The sequence below is a fragment of the Acinonyx jubatus genome, chromosome B4, assembly GCF_027475565.1.
Source record: "Acinonyx jubatus isolate Ajub_Pintada_27869175 chromosome B4, VMU_Ajub_asm_v1.0, whole genome shotgun sequence".
NCBI lineage: Eukaryota > Metazoa > Chordata > Mammalia > Carnivora > Felidae > Acinonyx > Acinonyx jubatus.
The window spans coordinates 81,429,231-81,446,420 of NC_069387.1; the positions used below are offsets into that span (position 1 = coordinate 81,429,231).

Here is a 17,190-nt window from a genome sequence, read left to right on the forward strand (position 1 = left end):
GGAGAGCCCCGACCTGAGGTGCACAGTCTCAGGCTCTTCCTGGGAACCGAGCTTGCCAATGTTCATGATCCCTTGGTCGGCAGCCTCACTATCTGAGCCCTGTGCCCCTATAGTCCCGTTTCCCCTCCTTCACCCCCCAAAAGAGCAAAGGTTAGGCCCCACCCCTGCTGAGTCAGCCAGGGAGGGAGGTAGGCATCCTTCAGGCCTTCCCCCAGGCTGGTCCTCATACTTACCCATGTCCAGCTGGCAGGGCTCCAAGGCTGGGACCACCCAGCTCCTCACTGTCCTTGGTTCCCCCTTCACGTGAAGGCTGGTGTTAGATCCTCCTAAACTGTGAGCTGGGAACTAGCACGAATCAAAAAGCCAATGTATGCTTCCTGCGAACCACAGCCTGAACTGCTGTAGGGTGATGTCCCTGTGTGACAGACTGGGGTGGGGAGGGAGGAGGGAAGGGCGGGGCTTTCTCTGGGTGGAGAGGGAGGAGGAGGCGAGGACAGGGCAGAACCAGGAGAAATATGGAGGAAGGTTAGATCTGTGTTGACACTCCAGAGGCGTGGTAGAAGAGGGTGGTAAAGGGGGAAGGAAATAAATAGTTGCAGCTAGTGAGAGGGAGAAGGTTCTCGATGAATACTGAGGCACGTAAACGTGTGGGGGAGGGGATGGAGGGATACAAACGACCTTAAGGATCACAGTTACCAGGTCTGCATCTGGGTAACATGGAAAAACAAAGCAGAAAGAGCTGACCCATATCCTGGGGCCTTTCTGCACCAGTTTCTTACCCATTGGAGTCAGAACCTGGAGAAAATGCCCCCACCCCTATAACTCAGCATTTCCCCAAATCCAGGCTTTTCTGGGAGCAAACGACCAGGCACAGTCGGCTCAGGGGCTCCACCTTCTGTCCAGATCATGACACAAGAGAGACTAGTGCCAAGGACGTCATAGGCAGATGGGAGGAAACTTACAGGCCTCTACTCCACCCCTGGCACCTTTCCCAAGGCCCCTCCTCAACCTTCAGCCCCCAGGGGCCTCTGAATTGGGATCTCAGTTTGTCCCCGCCCTGCTTCGACCCAACTTGAATGCCTCAGGGGTGGAGCCTATAGACGCAGGCTCCTCCTCAGGACAAAAGCCCCAGCTGGTTTGTAAACAGTCATTAGCGAAGAACCACATCCCAGCAAATGGCCTTTATGGATTTCAAAATGGTAAGATCAGAGTTCTTGCAGCCTCCAGTCCTACCACCAGAGGGCAGTAGGAGATGGGCCCTGGCTCAGAAAAGAACACTTAAGGGGCACCAAATCTGACCTTGCACTTGTTTCACTGTGAAACGATACTTTGGAGTACTCCTAACCCTGCACTTTTAGTGGCTAAAATGAAGGGTAGTTTATCTAATTCCATTATGTATTTCAGAAGCCCAACCCCACCCCCACACACTCTGGAAATTGGCATTCCTTTTAAGATTCAATCTCCCTAACTTTCCTAAAGGATCTCAGCAGAGCTCAGGATTAGGCCTCATAGTTATTTTACACCATGCACTGCCTGAAACAATCATACAATTGTATGTTTGCCCAAAATATAAATCAGCAGGCAGTAGTCAAGAACTTTCTGAAAAAAGGAGGATGGGGGGAGGGGATGGAGCAAAGCCAAAAAAAAAAAAAAAAGCCTAGGTAAAAGAGGGGGGCCCTTTTGACTCAATCTTTGCATATTTATTAATCCTTCAGAACACTCATTTCCTAAAAACTGGATTCATTCATTAACCCCTGCTTTGTCTTGGAATAGTCCCCTCCAGACCCATTTTTCCACAATATACTCTTCTAAAAATAAAAAATACGTGCTTTTTAACCAGCAGGAATAAACTACATAGAATATTCAAGAAGCAAATAATTTGCTTTGACAAATAACAAAAAGGCCAAAGCTGAGGCCCTACTATTGAGATCACATCATCTACAGGGAACCCCTCACAAGACCCACAGCTGTCCATCAAGACAATGGCTTTTCATTTTTGATGACCCCATTTCAAACATATGTGGTCTACTTTGTAATGTTTCTTACAGCCACTCTAATGTTCAGTGTTGGTTATGTTGTCAGGACCAAGAAAAACAGACCAATTCTGACAGGTGTACATTTTATTGGAAACCTTAAATACTCTTCAGACAGAACACAATGTCTTCAATCAAGGCTCTGATTGTGGCCTAAGGAGCAAACAGATTTTTGGATTAGGGGCAAGGAAAAGTACAGCACAGAGGACAAGCGCTTAGTTTGCCAAAAGGATTTCCTCACGAATGCTCTTCAGCCAGCTTATCAGCTTTTGCCACAGCTTCCTCAATGGGTCCCACCATATAGAAGGCCTGTTCTGGGAGATGGTCATATTCACCTGTATGGGAAAAAAATCCAATGGTGAGAAGTGGAAAGATAAACTTTTTGTAGTATATAAATACTTCACCACTTGGGGCGACCAGTCAGAATACGATAAATTTGTGTCATTCAAGAAATCTTTTAACAAACTTCTGTCTTAAATCCAATTTACAAGATGATATAGTAGGGATTAAGAATAAATGGTCCTGGCCACATAATCTGGGTTCAAATTCTTGCTCTCTACCTTGGCTGGATGGTATCAGAACCTGTTATTTTAAACTTTTCTGTGCTTCAATTTTCCTAATTTGTAAAAACAAGGATCTGTAATTCACTCAGAAGAGTAGCTAGGACTGAAAGCACTCAGTTAAGTGTTGAGTATTGGATGACAACAATCAAGTGATACAAGTTTCACTCTCAGAAGTAGCCTATTTCCAAAGAACACTGACAGACAATAGTTTTTAACTAAAAAAATTCTTTAGGCACAACATGCTTATACATTGCTTGATGATGGCTGGCATGGGAACATAGCACAGTGAACATTAAAGAGATTTCAGCTTCTCTGCTATTTTATATTCAGCTTTATACTGGCAGTCTCACCTGCCAAAATCTGCTGGAAACCTTTGATGGTCTCCTTCAGAGGTACCAGCTTCCCCATATGACCTGTGAAAACCTCAGCAACCTGGAATGGCTGAGACAAGAAACGCTGTATTTTCCGTGCACGGGACACAGTCAACTTGTCTTCCTCAGAAAGTTCATCCATACCCAGGATAGCAATGATGTCCTGGAGAGATTTGTAGTCCTGTGAGAAAACAGGAGGCCTGAATAAATATTCAGATTCTTTTAAATTTGGACAAAAACCTCAGGGTTAATACCACCTTGTATTCACACTGAGCTTAGTACAAAGCATTTTAGCACATTACCTCACTTTGCAAGTGAAATAGTTAGTGGTGAAATTACATGCTTGGAAGCATGAGGGCCCTCAGCTAAGATCAGTGTCTTATTCTCCCCACTTCTAGTCTACTGCCATTAGGAAAAAATGGATTCTAAATCTAAGTACCTGGAAACCCAAGAGACCCTCATTAATACTCTTTAATAGAAACTGCAGGTCTCCTCTTTGCTCCAAAGCAAATCACACAAGTCACCAGGAAGGCTTTGGTCTTAATATAGTACCCATATACCCACTATATGACTTTCTAGTCACTGATCTCACCTGCAGTACTCACCTGTAGGATCTTTTGTACCCCACGGGCAACATCATAATGCTCATTTCCAACAATGTTGGGATCCATAATTCGAGAGGTGGAATCCAGAGGATCCACAGCTGGATAGATGCCCAACTCAGCAATAGCACGGGACAGCACAGTGGTAGCATCCAAATGGGCAAAGGTAGTGGCAGGGGCAGGGTCCGTCAAGTCATCAGCAGGCACATAGATAGCCTAGAGTGAGTCAAGAACCCATGAAGAGCAAGAAGCCAAATAATTCTGTTTAAAAGCCACGCCGCCTTTCTGACCTATCCTCATTATTTCATTACAACTTCTTAGCATTTAAGAGTCCACCCCCAAAAAGACTTCTTACCATCCCTAATACCTGCTGAGTGAGCTTATAGATGATCTGGTCCCTCCAAGCTGTGATGAAAAATTTTCATTGTCATTCCTTTTGTTCTTCATCCTACATTTTAACCCTATTATAGTGATACTCACACTTTTAGTTAAAAACAAAAACCTTGCACGATTGCAATGCCTCACTGAAAGTTACTACAATTTAGACCCTTTAGATAATTTTACTGTTTATACCATCTACATATATATGTCTGAAAATGCATGGTGTAGCACATAAGTACAGTGCATAAATACACTGCATAATTAATGTCCAGTTTCCATGCATCTCCAGACTCCTCAGGCTAGAAACCACTACACTCTGTAATCTACATTCACATACATGCCTTTAACTACCTTAAAGGAGCATTTCTTAACTTTTTAGTCTCTAACATGAATCCGCAGAATATTACACATTATTTCAGGGAGCTCATTAACCTTGTTAAAAACCTTGAGGGACACCTGGGTGGCTCAGTTGGCTAAGCGTCTGACTTGGGCTTAGGTCATGATCTCACGATCTGTGAGTTCGAGCCCTGCATCTGTGCTGACAGCTCAGAGCCTGGAGCCTGCTTCAGATTCTGTGTTTCCCTTTCTCTCTGCCCCTCCCCCACTTGTGCTGTCTCTCTCTCAAAAATAAATAAACATTAAAAAAATAAAAAACAAACCTTGAGAGAGAAGTAACTAGGTTTTATATTTCTCTATATCTAACTTTACATAAATTAGACCTTCATCCATTTCATTTTTCTTACCTGCACAGAGGTAATAGATCCCTTCTTGGTGGTGGTGATTCTTTCCTGCATGGTACCCATGTCAGTGGCCAGGGTAGGCTGATAGCCCACCGCAGAAGGGATTCTACCCAATAGAGCAGACACCTATAGGAAAAAAAAAGAAAAGAAGGGGGAATGAGAACACAGGTTTTAGGTGTCTACATCTTTCGCCTCATCTGCATCATTCCATAAAAAGGTCAAATGAAACAGATACTCCCAAACCTTCTTCTCTTACCTCAGAGCCAGCCTGGGTGAAACGAAAGATGTTATCGATAAAGAGCAGTACATCTTGACCCTCTTGGTCTCTGAAGTATTCAGCAACCGTCAGTCCAGTCAGAGCTACCCGAGCACGAGCACCAGGTGGTTCATTCATTTGACCATACACTAGTGCTACCTGAAGTAATCATACACAATCAGAAAACCTGGGAGAGGAATATGGAAGCCATATGCCCAAGGTCCCCAAACCAGAGAAACTACCAAAAAACCTTCCTTCTCAGCAAGTGTCATTATGATTTGCAAATTTCTTTTCCCTTTTAGAGACGTGCTTCAAACACCACAAAGATTTCTTATGTTATTGAAGCAAAATTCCTGAAATAGGAAATAAGACTAAGTGAAGGGCACAAAATAGGGCTATTTGAGATATCTGAATTCCCTCCAGCTTCCCAAAATTAACTTTCAAATGATGGGACTACCTACTAAAAACAAAGTCTGAAAATGTAATCTGATATCAAAGAGAAAAGAAAACGTGTGTTAATGTATTAGATTGTTGGGGGAAAACACTGTCAAGAATTTCCTTTCCTTTGTGGGTCGCCTGGGTTGGCTCAGTCGGGTTAAGTTTCTGACCTCAGCTCAGGTTATGATCTCATGGTCTTTGAGTTCGAGCCCCGCGTCGGGCTCTGCTGACAGCTTAGAGCCCGGAGCCTGCTTCAGATTCTGTGTCTCCCTTTCTCTCTGCCCCTCCCCTGCTCACACTGTCTCTCTCTCAAAAATAAACATTACAAAAAAGTTTAAAAAAAAAAGTGTCCTAGGACACTAAAATGAAACTCTAACACAGGGTTTCAGCTAGCATTGCAGTCAACTAAAATGGTTTCCTGGCACAACTACTATGTGAACTCCTTACCTTGGAGGTAGCATCTTTTAAGTTGATAACACCAGACTCAATCATTTCATGGTATAAGTCATTGCCTTCACGGGTCCTCTCACCAACACCAGCAAACACAGAGTAACCACCATGGGCTTTGGCTACATTGTTGATTAACTCCATGATCAGTACAGTCTTGCCAACTCCAGCACCACCAAACAGCCCTGGAAGAGGTTGAAAAGAAGCAATATTTGAGTGCTGTGTTCCCAATTAAGCAAACTTCAAAAAACAAAAAAACCCTTTTTTCTCTTTTCCCTTCTCAGGAATGGCATCTGGCTTCAGCAAACTCAGAAGAACGAAAGTCAGAAGCTACTCATCAGTGAGGGATAGATCTCAGTACCCACTCATTACATGATAGGATTTTTTCTTCCCACGTTAGGTTTGGAAAATATGTACCACCAGTAACATACCAATTTTGCCACCCTTGGCATAGGGAGCCAGCAGATCCACAACCTTGATACCAGTAACCAGAATTTCCTGCTCAACACTCATCTCCATGAACTCAGGAGCCTCAGCATGAATAGCTGCAAATCTGTAAAGGTTGGAAAAGAGGAGCAGGGTCTATTCATCCTGTTGAAAGTTTCCTCCCAATTCTAACCCTTTACTCATAGTCTCACCTCTTATTTTTTTTTTAATGTTTATTTATTTTTGAGACAGAGACAGACAGAGCATGAATAGGGGAGGGTCAGAGAGAAGGAGACACAGAATCTGAAACAGGCTCCAGGCTCCGAGCTATCAGCACAGAGCCTGATGTGGGGCTCAAACTCACGGACTGCGAGATCATGACCTGAGCGGAAGTCAGCCGCTCAACCGACTGAGCCACCCAGGTGCCCCTCTCACTTCTTATGTAACACTCCAGACAAGTTGTCATGTGGCACCTAGCCTAATGTTCTGCAATAAAGGGAATTCCATTATCTCACGAAGCAATGATCCCATTTCCTAACATTTTAAAAAATTTTATGTTTATTTATTTTTGAGAGCGAGCGAGCGAGCGAGAGCCAGCAGGGAAGGGGCAGAGAGAGAAAGAGGGAGAGAATCCCAAGCAGGCTCGACACTGTCCTTGCAGAGCCCGACACAGAGCTCATTCCCATGAACCGTGAGATTTGAGGCTAGATCAGACCCTTAACTGACTGAGCCACCCAGGTCCCTGTCCCCATTTCCTAACCGTCATAAAGATTTTCTTTTTAATAAGCCCTAACCTAACAGTACTTCTTCATATATCATTAGGAAATACAAAGACTTGCTACTTCTGGAAACTCCACAACCTAAGCCATTGGTATTAAAAGTCACTTAAATAATCAATTTGAGTCCTAAGAATCAAGTTTTCTAAAATTAGAACTTCTACATTCTCAATTTTCCTCAGAAAAAACTACATTTGTGGTTTTAATAACAGTAGCAGCATTTTAAGTATTCTCTGCAGGAAAATTTTGCTACACTAGGTGTTGCCTTAATGTACAAAACTGCAAGAGGGGTGTCTGACTGGCTCAGTCTACTTGAGCATGTGGCTCTGGAGTTCAAGCCCCAGGTATGATGTAGAGCTTACTTAAAACAAAACAAAAACCCCAAAACAACCTACAGAAAAAGCAGTTCCTTTGCATGTAGATACAGGAGGAGGCATACTTACTGTTTGGTTTTGATGGGACCTCTCTCATCAATAGGTTCTCCAATGACATTCATGATTCTGCCCAAAGTCTCAGGACCAACAGGAATTTTGATTGGTGCACCAGAATCCAGGACTTTCTGGCCCCTAACCAAGCCTTCTGTACCATCCATGGCAATAGTCCTTACCGTGCTCTCACCTGTTAAAGGCATTGCAGGTTATACAGAAGGACAAGTTGGCTTCATATGATGAAGTTCAGCTGGCTGAAAGGCCTAAATCAACCAAGACTCCTTCTCAGTACCTAAATGTGGCTTCAGCATACTCAGAAGAACGAAAGTCATTTTGATAAAATCATCATAGAAGGAAAACTGATGTGGGGGATATTTGGACTAAACAAGCTCTTTACTATTTCTAACAAATTCTACTTACCCAAATGCTGAGCCACCTCCAAAACCAGTCTGGTGTCCCTGCCTTGCACTTCTAGGGCATTTAGGATGGGTGGTAGTCCCTCATCAAACTGGACATCCACCACAGCACCGATGACTGCCACGATGCGCCCGGTGGCAGCGCCTGCCTTCGGCGAAGGAGATGTTTGGGCGGCATAGTCTCTAGCTAACAAACAAAAAAGATTGGAAGAAATCGGGGTCAGGGCTGTTAGTGGTAATCGGAAGCCCCGTCTTAACCCCCAAGAACTGGTAAATTCGGCCCATGACCGGCCTCGTCTCGCTTGCTAGTAGGACGAGTCCGGAGGGAAGGCCGCGCAACAACCGAGAATGCGTCTGCACAATTTTCCCATGCCCAAAACCCCATGATTCGAGAGCTCAGTGCCCCCATTCACAGGAAGGTCAGTGCACCTGCCCGCACTTTTCCGTCACAGAGAACTCCTTTTCCAAAATGAGACGAATTAGGTCTAAGAAAGCTCCCGTGGGCGTCCTATTCTGGTTCTCCCGCCATTAGAGGGCAGGTCGCTGGCCCTGACGTCCTTCTAACACCAGAGTCAGCTTTTAGGCCCAAGTGAAAATCTGCCCTCGGCTCAAGGTCATGGGGCGGCAGAAAAAACCCTAGCTCCTAGAGGAAGGCACTTACCAGGCTGGAGCACCGCCGGGGTGGCCCGCAGTAAGACCTGGGCTTGGGGTAGCGGCGCTGAAGAGCTGAGTCCCCGCAAGGCCCCAGAGGCCGAGGTAGCGGCCACACGGCCCACAAAACACAACATGGCGGAGCTCGGGTGGGGACTGAGCGCTGCTGCGGTCCCGGCCGCCAACTCCCCCGCCGTTGGGGAGAGGCCTACTCTTCAGTAAGCAAGTCCATTGGATGAGTTTGCTGAATATCACTCTCAGTGCTGCTCCTATAGGCTAATAATCTCTGATCTTTTCAACCATTGGCCAAAATTGGTGCCAATCTGAATTCCTTCTTTTTCATTGGATATTGTCTGGTAAGGGGCAACCCTCAGAGACTCGAAATGTAATTGGACAACAGCGATGTCAATTGGAGAGAGTACTTGGCGGAACTACGTTTAAGAAAGGGGCAGAGTTCCTGTTGTGAAGCACGTGGGCTGTTTTTGACTGTCCTTGGGCTCTCACCTTAGATAGGACTTTGAAGTAGGTTGACAGTCTCAGGGGCGGGGGTTGGGGAAGTAGTAGCCTGGGGAAACACCACTGACGGTGACCTTGGAAAAGTCCGGAGACTTTTCCAGACTCAGAACTCGGTTTTTCTTTTGCAGTAGTACTCTTGGAAGCTTCCAGGCCGTTCAGCATGTCACGAATCCGGACAATCTAAATCACTTTAAACCGTACAATGAAAGAAATTAATGGAACCCAGTCACTTAACAGATGTGTGCTAGGCACTGAGGAAACAAAAGATAAGACCTCCCTTTTAAAAACAGAAAACAATGCAGTAAAATGTGATGGGTCCTGATTAGTACCGGGTTAAGTGGGTGCACGAAAGAGGGGATAAATATGGGTCACCTAGAGATGTAGGGGAATTGCCTCTAACAGTAGGAGATGGATATACCTGTTGTGAAACCGAGTAGAAATTCCTAGGATAAAGTAGGAAGACTATTCCAAGCACACGTTTGCATGAAACCGTATGCGCCTTTTGTTTTAACTGCAGGTGAGGAAGGTTAGATAGAGGTGAAGGAAAAAAGAGAAGGGATAGTAAGGAGATTAACAGGAACCAGCTCTCAGTACTTTGGATGGAATGGAGACTGGCAGAGGTAGGTGTGAGGAAGTGTTCCTGGAGTATGGAAAAGCAGAAACAGGGCATCCTTTTCTGTGTTTGGGGGTGGGATTGGAGACCTTAATCTATTAGAACCTGGCTATATAGAGTTCATAATGGTGCTACCTCCCCAGACTTTTCCCCACCAACTCCCATCAGTTCTCATCTTTCTGAATGATAGTGAAAAATTTTCCTGTTTGACAGGTAGAGCTATTAAAGAATTTGAAGGAGAAAACAGGAAGAGAATGTAAAATTTGGGTAATCTTGCCTAGTAAAAGGGAAAGAACCCAAGAAAACAGCAACATGTATGGAGCAGGTAGAGAAAAATAGCGAAGGAAGCAGCAGAGGACCAAAACCATGTTAAGAAGTAGGAAAGACAATGTTAAGGAGAAAGTGGTCAATAGCACCAATCACATAAACATCCTGTAAAATAAGGACTGAAAAGAACCAATTAGGTTTGAAAACTGGGGATTTATATCCTGGGTAAGTGGGGTCAAAGATTTCAATGGGCTGCATCATAAGACATAATCCACATTTTTGATTTGTGACCCATGTGTGCTTTCCATTAGGCTGGGCACAGTGTCCCAGTTAATAAGATCCTATATATTTTACTAGCCTCCCTCAACTATTAGAGCTTAAGTTTGTATAGATAGGCTAGGATATTCCTTAGAGTATTGTCACTGAAGCCAGACTGTCAAGGTTAAAATCTTGTTTTTGCTACTTAATAGATGTCATTGGGCAAGTTAAATTCTCTGAGCATTAGTTTTCTAATCTATAAAAGCAATAATAAAATGGAAATAATCTCATAGGGTTTGTTCTGAGATTTAAGATTATTAATGAAAGCAGCATTTAAAACAATACCTGGCACATAATTAACACTGTATTTATGTCAGCTAGTATTACAACTTACTATTGACTTAGTGTTAAGATCCTTTGGTTTTGTATCACCAACTTTGGTCTTGGCCAAAATTTTATTAATCATCAAACACATTTATCCTGACACTTCACTAAACCCAGGTATTAGATTTTCATAAATTTCCAGATAACTGAAGCTCATTGCTTTTTCAAATGTGCCACATATTTCTTTGTTCCCTTAGCAGATAATCAAGTAATTTAACTTTTTCTTGGATATTTGAGTTATCAGTAAACATCTTTGAATCACATTGCAATGCTAACTTTCAATGTTACTAAGGTAGATGTCTAAGAGATGTTTCTCCATGTTTGTGAACTTAAAATAAATTTTTTTTAATGTTTATATATTTTTGAGAGAGAGAGAATGCAAGCGAGGGACGGGCAGAGAGAGAGGGAGACACAAGATCTGAATGAAGCAGGCTCCGGGCTCTGAGCTGTCAGCACAGAGCCCATTGTGGGGCTGGAAGTCGTGAACCGTGAGATCCTGATCTGAGTGGAAGTCAGACGCTTAACTGACTGAACCACCCAGCCCCAAGCTTGTGAACTTTTTAATGTTTACTTATTTTGAGAAAGAGCACTTACACACAAGCAGGGGAGGGGCAGAAAGAGAGGGTGGGGGAGAGAATCCCAAGCAGGCTCTGTGATGTCAGCGCATAGCCTGACTCGGGGCTCAATCTCACGAACCATGGGATCATGACCTGAGCCGAAACCCAAAAGTTAGATGCTTAATGGACTGAGCTACCCAGGGACCCCTGAAGTTTGTGAACTTATTTTTGCTGTCAGTGTTTGCCCTCAGCAACTTTAGGTCCTGTTCTGAAATCAGAAAAGCTGCTAAATTTGTAAATACTGTCTAAAATAAATGTAAACGTGGTTAGCTTGAATTGAGATGGACCTTTCTGAACAAATTGTGTCATCTAGTTTAGAGTTCTGGTATGTTTTGGTCCTTTATCATGTTTCTTGATTCCCGGATAGCCCAAGGTAATATTTTACTTGAAACAGAAGCTATTTATAATGAGACAATAGGAACCACGTAGACCTAATCTGGCTTTTTACCTGAAGTTAATTCCAAATGACTGCATAATGTGTGACTGAAAAACTTACCAATTTTATTTGGTCATGCCACACATTCTTCTAGTACCCTGTAATGGCTAGGATGTTTTTGTCTCTACATTTTTTATTATCATTTTGGATGATTTCAAATTCATGAAAACAATCCATGCAATATTCTAGCTTCTAGAGTTCTTTAACCTCTGAATTCCAATTAATTTCACACTCACATTTCACTTAAGCATCTTAACTCCTCAGTCATTCCCAAATGTAATCCTTAAAAGTTCTACCTCAGAGGGTTGCCTGGGGGGCTCATTGGTTAAGCGACCAACTCTTGATTTCAGCTTAGTTCATGATCTCATGGTTTATTATTTCAAGCCCCGCATGGAGCTCTGCACAGACAGTGTGGAGCCTGCTCCCAAGCAGGCTCTTTCCCCCTCTCTCTGCCCCTCCCCCACTCACCCTGTCTGTCTCAAAATTAAAAAAAAAAAAGTTCTACCTCAGAAATTGAATGCTGTCTTGTAACACCAGTTTTGGTTTTTTTCTTTACACAAGTAATACATGAACATATTCTTGATACACAGGAAATAAATCCTTTCAACAGTACAATTACCCCCAAAATCACACTTCCCCTTTCTTACTAAAAGTTTTGCATATACCCCATTCACTTTCGATCCAATTCCTTACACATAGAACTTTATATACCACCCCCACCCTTGCATCTTTTTAAACCTTAGTGGAAGCACCCTGCAGAAAACTTTTATTTTTATTTAGTAATTTTTTTTTAAAGATTTCATTTTTAAGTAATCTCCATACACAATGTGGGGCTTGAACTAACAACCCCAAGATCAATAGTCACAAGCTCTTCTGACTGAGACAGCCAGGAGCCACTTTTTCAGTAACCTCTACACCCAACGTGGGGCTCAAACTTACAACCCTGAGAGCAAGAGTCACATGCTCTACTGACTTAGCCCAGGTGCCCCCAGAAAAATTAAGTTTTATGACCTTTGTTTTGCAGAACCTTGTGTCAGTACATTTACTCTTTTCTTTAAATTTTAAAGATTTTAAGTAAATCTTTATGCCCAACTTGGGGCTCAAACTCACAACCCCAAGATCAAGAATCACTTGCTGTACCAACTGAGCCAGCCAGAAGCCCCAATACATCTATTTTATTGATTATGACTGCACATAATGCCCTAAGAACATGTAATAATTTATTTTACCCCATTAATGATCACTTGGATTGTTTCAAATGGCTATTACATGCAATAATGAATGAAAAATAAATCTTGTACACAGTGTGCACTAATACTTCTTCCATAAATTCCTAGAAATGTTGGCTTAAATTATGTTAAAAAAAAGTTAAGTTGGCTTAAATTATGTTAAAAAAGAGAAAGGGAGACACAGGATCCGAATGCGGGGCTAATGCAGCGCTCAAACTCACGCAAGATCATGACCTGGGCAGAAGTTGGATGCTCAATCGACTGAGCCACCCAGGCACCCCTTAAATTTATGTTTTGTTAATGTTTATTTTTGAAGGAGAGAGGGAGACACAGAATCCGAAGCAGGCTGCAGGCTCTGAGCTGTCAGCAGAGCCTGACGCAGGGCTCGAACTCACAAACCGCGAGATCATGACCTGAGCCAAAGTCGCACGCTCTTCAAATATTTGTTAAAGGTCGTTAAGGGGCACCTGGGTGGCTCAGTCGGTTAAGCGTCCTACTTCGGCTCAGGTCATGATCTTGCGGGTGAGTTTGAGCCCCGCATTGGGCTCTGTGCTGACAGCTCAGAGCACGGAGCCTGTTTTGGATTCTGTGTCTCCCTCTCTCTCTGACCCTCCCCCGTTCATGCTCTTTGTCTCATAAATAAATAAATGTTAAAAAAAAAGTTAAATATTTTCTGGTACAGCACTTATCCTTTAACCTAATAGCTTTTGACCTGTTTTGTTTTTTTAAATATTTTATTTTTAAGTAATCTCTACACCCAATGTGGGGATCGAACTTACAAACCTGAGATCAAGAGTCACATGCTCTACCGACCGAGCCAGCCAGGTGCCCCAACCTATGTTATTTTTTTTTAATTTTTTTTAACGTTTCACTTATTTTTGAGATAGAGAGAGACAGAGCATGAGCAGGGGAGGGTCAGCGAGAGGGAGACACAGAATCTGAAACAGGCTCCAGGCTCTGAGCTGTCAGCACAGAGCCGCACGCGGGGCTCGAACTCACAGACCGAGAGATCATGACCTGAGCTGAAGTCGGACGCTTAACCGACTGAGCCACCCAGGCACCCCCCTATGTTAATTTTAATGTCAGATTTGTTAACTTTTCTTTTATAGCTTTTACATTTTACATCATGCTTGGAAGGATTTCCCCATAGCATTTGGTTAGAATTTGATTAATGAATTGTTTTAACAAGTGGGCCAGCTATCACCAGCATCAGAATCACCAAAACTACATTATCCACTATAACCATATGGGGTGAGGTTAAATTCACTAAAATTAAATAAAAAATCAGTTTGTCAGTCAAACTAGCCACGTTTCAGATTATAACTATGTGGCTAGTAGCTACTCTATCAGACAATAAACGTATAGAATATTTCCTTCATCAGTAAGTCTCACTGAACAGAGCTGATATACCTGCAGCATAAACTGATTCAGAATCTGTATTTTATTTTTTAAATGTTTAATTTTTGTGAGAGCACAAGCAGGGGAGGGGCAGAGAGAGGGGGACAGAGGATTCAAAGTGGGCTCTGTGCTGACAGCAGTAAGCCCGATGTGGGGCTCAAACTCATGAACCGCAAAATCATGACTTGAGCTGAACCACCATCTCCCCAACAACCACTTTTAGATCTAAAATGCAGATTCTGGGGGCACCTGGATCGCTCAGTTGGTTAAGCGCCAGATTTTGGCTCAGGTCATGATCTCACAGTTCTTAAGTTTGAGCCCCATGTTAGGCTCTGTGCTGACAGCTTGGAGCCTGGAGCCTGCTTCAGATTCTGTATCTTCCGCTCTCTCTGTCCTCCCCTGCTCACACTCTCTTTAAAATATTTTAAAACTGAACAAAAACAGTGGTTGTCAAATTTTGGCACATATCACCTAGATGACTTAAAAAAGATCACTGGGGGCGCTTGGGTGGCTCAGTCGGTTAAGTGCTCGACTTCAGCTCAGGTCAGGATCTCACGGTTTGAGAGTTTGAGCCCTGCATTGGGCCCTGTGCTGACAGCTCAGAGCCTGGAGCCTGATTCAGATTCTGTATCCCCCTCTCTGCCCCTCCCCCACTCACACTCTGTCCCTGAAAAATGAATAAATGTTAAAAAAATTTTTTAAAAATAAAAAAGATCACTGGCCTCTATCCTGTTTGACTCAGTAGACCTGTTTAGGGGCCCAGAATTTGTTTATATTTCTAACAAGTTCTTAGGGAGACTCCTGCTAAGTCCAGGGATCACACCTCAAGAATCACTGACCTCAAGTATCAGTTAAAGTGCAAATTCCTGGCCCCCACATGGACCTACGTGCCTACATGCCTATCTAGCATTGGGACCTAGGAATCCACCTTATCACAAAGCCCCATGATTTTGGTATGTTGAGAACCACTGGGTTTGAGATGACCACAGAGAAATAAAAGGATCCAACTCTAGAGTTGTGAGGCTTATTACTTGTGAGAACAAAGAACAGCAGTTAAGGAACAAAGCTGTTACACTTGTAGCGGAGGCAGCTTTATAGTACTCTCACTCCTGAACTTTGGTCATTACTACATATAGCCATGGAAATAGGTTGCTGGACGGACAATGGAAGTGAAGGTCACTGGATTCAAGCTGAAATATTTGGGCTACACTTATGGATAGGTTCTTCACATTAACAAATTATTCAGACGGGACAATAAAACTTATGTGACATGATTTTCCACTTTAGAAGATTGCTAGGAGAACTTGGGTGGTGGCTCAGTTGGTAGAGTATTCAGCTTTCGCTCAGATTATGATCTCATACACCGTTCACGGGTGCAAGCCCCGTCGGGCTCTGTGCCATAGCTCGAAGCCGAGAGCCTGGAAGCTGGTTCAGATTGTCTCCCTTTCTCTGCCTCTTCCATTATCTGTACGATCAAGCCCTGCATAGCGCTTCAAGCTGAGTGTGGAGCCTGCTTAATATTCTCTCTCTCCCTCTCCCCAACTTGTGCTCTCTAAAAATATTTAAAAGGCTGGGGCGGGGGGGGGGGGGTCACCTGGATGGCTCAGGTCATGATCTCACGGTTCTTGGGTTCGAGCCCCGCATCAGACTCTGTTGACAGCTTGGAGCCTGGAGCCTGCTTTCAGATTCTTTGTCTCCCTCTCTCTGTTCCTCCCCCACTCACACACTCTCAAAAATAAATAAAATTTTTTAATGAAAAGAAAAAAAAATCCCCATCAAACAGAAGAAACTAAAACTAGCCCAAACTAAATTGGTAGATAAAACCTTCATGCAATTATAACAACTAATTGCCTTCCTTCCCTTCCTTGGAGGGAACTTCACAGTATAAAGTTGAGGTGGCTCAGTCAGTTAAGCATCCGGCTTTGGCTCAGGTCATGATCTCATGGTTCACAAATTGGAGCCTCACATCAGGCTCTGTGCTGACAGCTGAGAGCCTGGAGCCTGCTTCAGATTCTGGATTCTCAGTCTCCCTCTCTCTCTCTACCCTTCCCCTGTTTGTGCTCTCTCAAAAATCAATGGATTATTCTTTTTTTTTTTTTTAGAAAGTTGAATATAAGCACCTTTATCACATGTCAAAATGGACAAAAACTATGGGAACAGATGCCAAACTTAAAAACTCACTCAAGTGATCCTCTCCCCAATAATTTTCTTTAAAGCAATACTAACTACAATTCAGATGAGATAATATTTCTCACGTTTTGACCTATTGATTCACCTTTCAGCCAGAAATACTGGAGTTAGAGGGATCAGATGCCATCCGTAAGGCTTGGTACCTGACTGAGCAAAAGGCATTAATGAAACACTTGAATAGGTTCAAGTGTTTGAACACAAAATAAATTTAATTAAATTTAGAAAATCTTACAACACAGGACACAGTCAGAAACCCATCAAGCTATACTTTATAGCTCAATGGCTGGCAATAAAACCACCAGAACCCTTAATGAATCTTTAACTTCTAGAACTGATACACAAAATGTTTTGCAAGAGAACTACACTAAAAATAGAAAGGTTTAACTTCAAAAAAATTTCCCCCTGAAGCTAAAAACTACACTCTACTTATCAATCACACTAATACCTTTGGCATACTCCAGACAAATGCGACCAAGTTTAAAACAATAATTTAAAAGGACTAGAGGTACCTACCTGGCTTAGTCCGTTAAGCATCTGACTCAACTTCAGGGTTGCAAGTTCAAGCCCCATGTTGGGCTCCACACACTGGGCATAGAGCCTACTTAAATAAAAACTGCATTCCCTTAACAGGACCAGAACCCATGTTATACTTCTATAATATAATAAAATAGAGTTGAATTTCAAGTGTTATGCCCAGACCTCCTGGAAAGTAGATGATTTTTCTAGCTGTACCATTTCAAGAAAATGGTTGAGT

At 43.1% G+C, this 17,190-nt stretch overlaps 2 protein-coding genes and 2 non-coding genes across 5 annotated transcripts in view; all 4 read right to left on the bottom strand.

Annotated features, from left to right (window-relative positions):
* BAZ2A (bromodomain adjacent to zinc finger domain 2A) overlaps positions 1 to 424 on the bottom strand; it is a 34,517-nt gene extending 34,093 nt beyond the window's left edge. The window contains exon 1 of one of the 2 annotated variants that reach the window (XM_053226379.1): positions 234 to 424. The gene's annotated coding sequence lies outside the window, so the exon portion shown is untranslated. The remainder of the gene's footprint in view (positions 1 to 233) is intronic. The other variant, XM_015085102.3, reaches the window with a different exon arrangement.
* Positions 425 to 2,102: 1,678 nt separating this feature from the next.
* Positions 2,103 to 8,723, bottom strand: ATP5F1B (ATP synthase F1 subunit beta). The gene is made up of 10 exons (XM_015085129.3): positions 8,539 to 8,723; positions 7,882 to 8,064; positions 7,477 to 7,651; positions 6,263 to 6,384; positions 5,832 to 6,016; positions 4,947 to 5,105; positions 4,694 to 4,816; positions 3,573 to 3,785; positions 2,947 to 3,148; positions 2,103 to 2,368 (listed from the first exon to the last, which is right to left on the bottom strand). The coding sequence occupies exons 1-10, from the start codon at positions 8,663 to 8,665 to the stop codon at positions 2,271 to 2,273; spliced, it is 1,587 nt and encodes a 528-aa protein (XP_014940615.1). The 5' UTR covers positions 8,666 to 8,723; the 3' UTR covers positions 2,103 to 2,270.
* LOC113602911 (small nucleolar RNA SNORD59) lies at positions 6,107 to 6,177 on the bottom strand. Its single transcript, XR_003424439.1, has one exon. It is a non-coding gene; the product is annotated as a small nucleolar RNA SNORD59 (small nucleolar RNA).
* LOC113602912 (small nucleolar RNA SNORD59) lies at positions 7,742 to 7,816 on the bottom strand. Its single transcript, XR_003424440.1, has one exon. It is a non-coding gene; the product is annotated as a small nucleolar RNA SNORD59 (small nucleolar RNA).
* Positions 8,724 to 17,190: the final 8,467 nt, after the last annotated feature.

Excerpts from the sequence above, each read along its gene's own strand:
- ATP5F1B (XM_015085129.3), bottom strand. The coding sequence starts at position 8,665 with ATGTTGTGTTTTGTGGGCCGTGTGGCCGCTACCTCGGCCTCTGGGGCC. Across the intron at positions 6,017-6,262 it reads TGCCAAGGGTGGCAAAATTG|GGCTGTTTGGTGGTGCTGGA; the intron begins GTATGTTACTGG and ends AACCTCTTCCAG. Across the intron at positions 4,817-4,946 it reads TCACCCAGGCTGGCTCTGAG|GTGTCTGCTCTATTGGGTAG; the intron begins GTAAGAGAAGAA and ends TTTTTCCTATAG.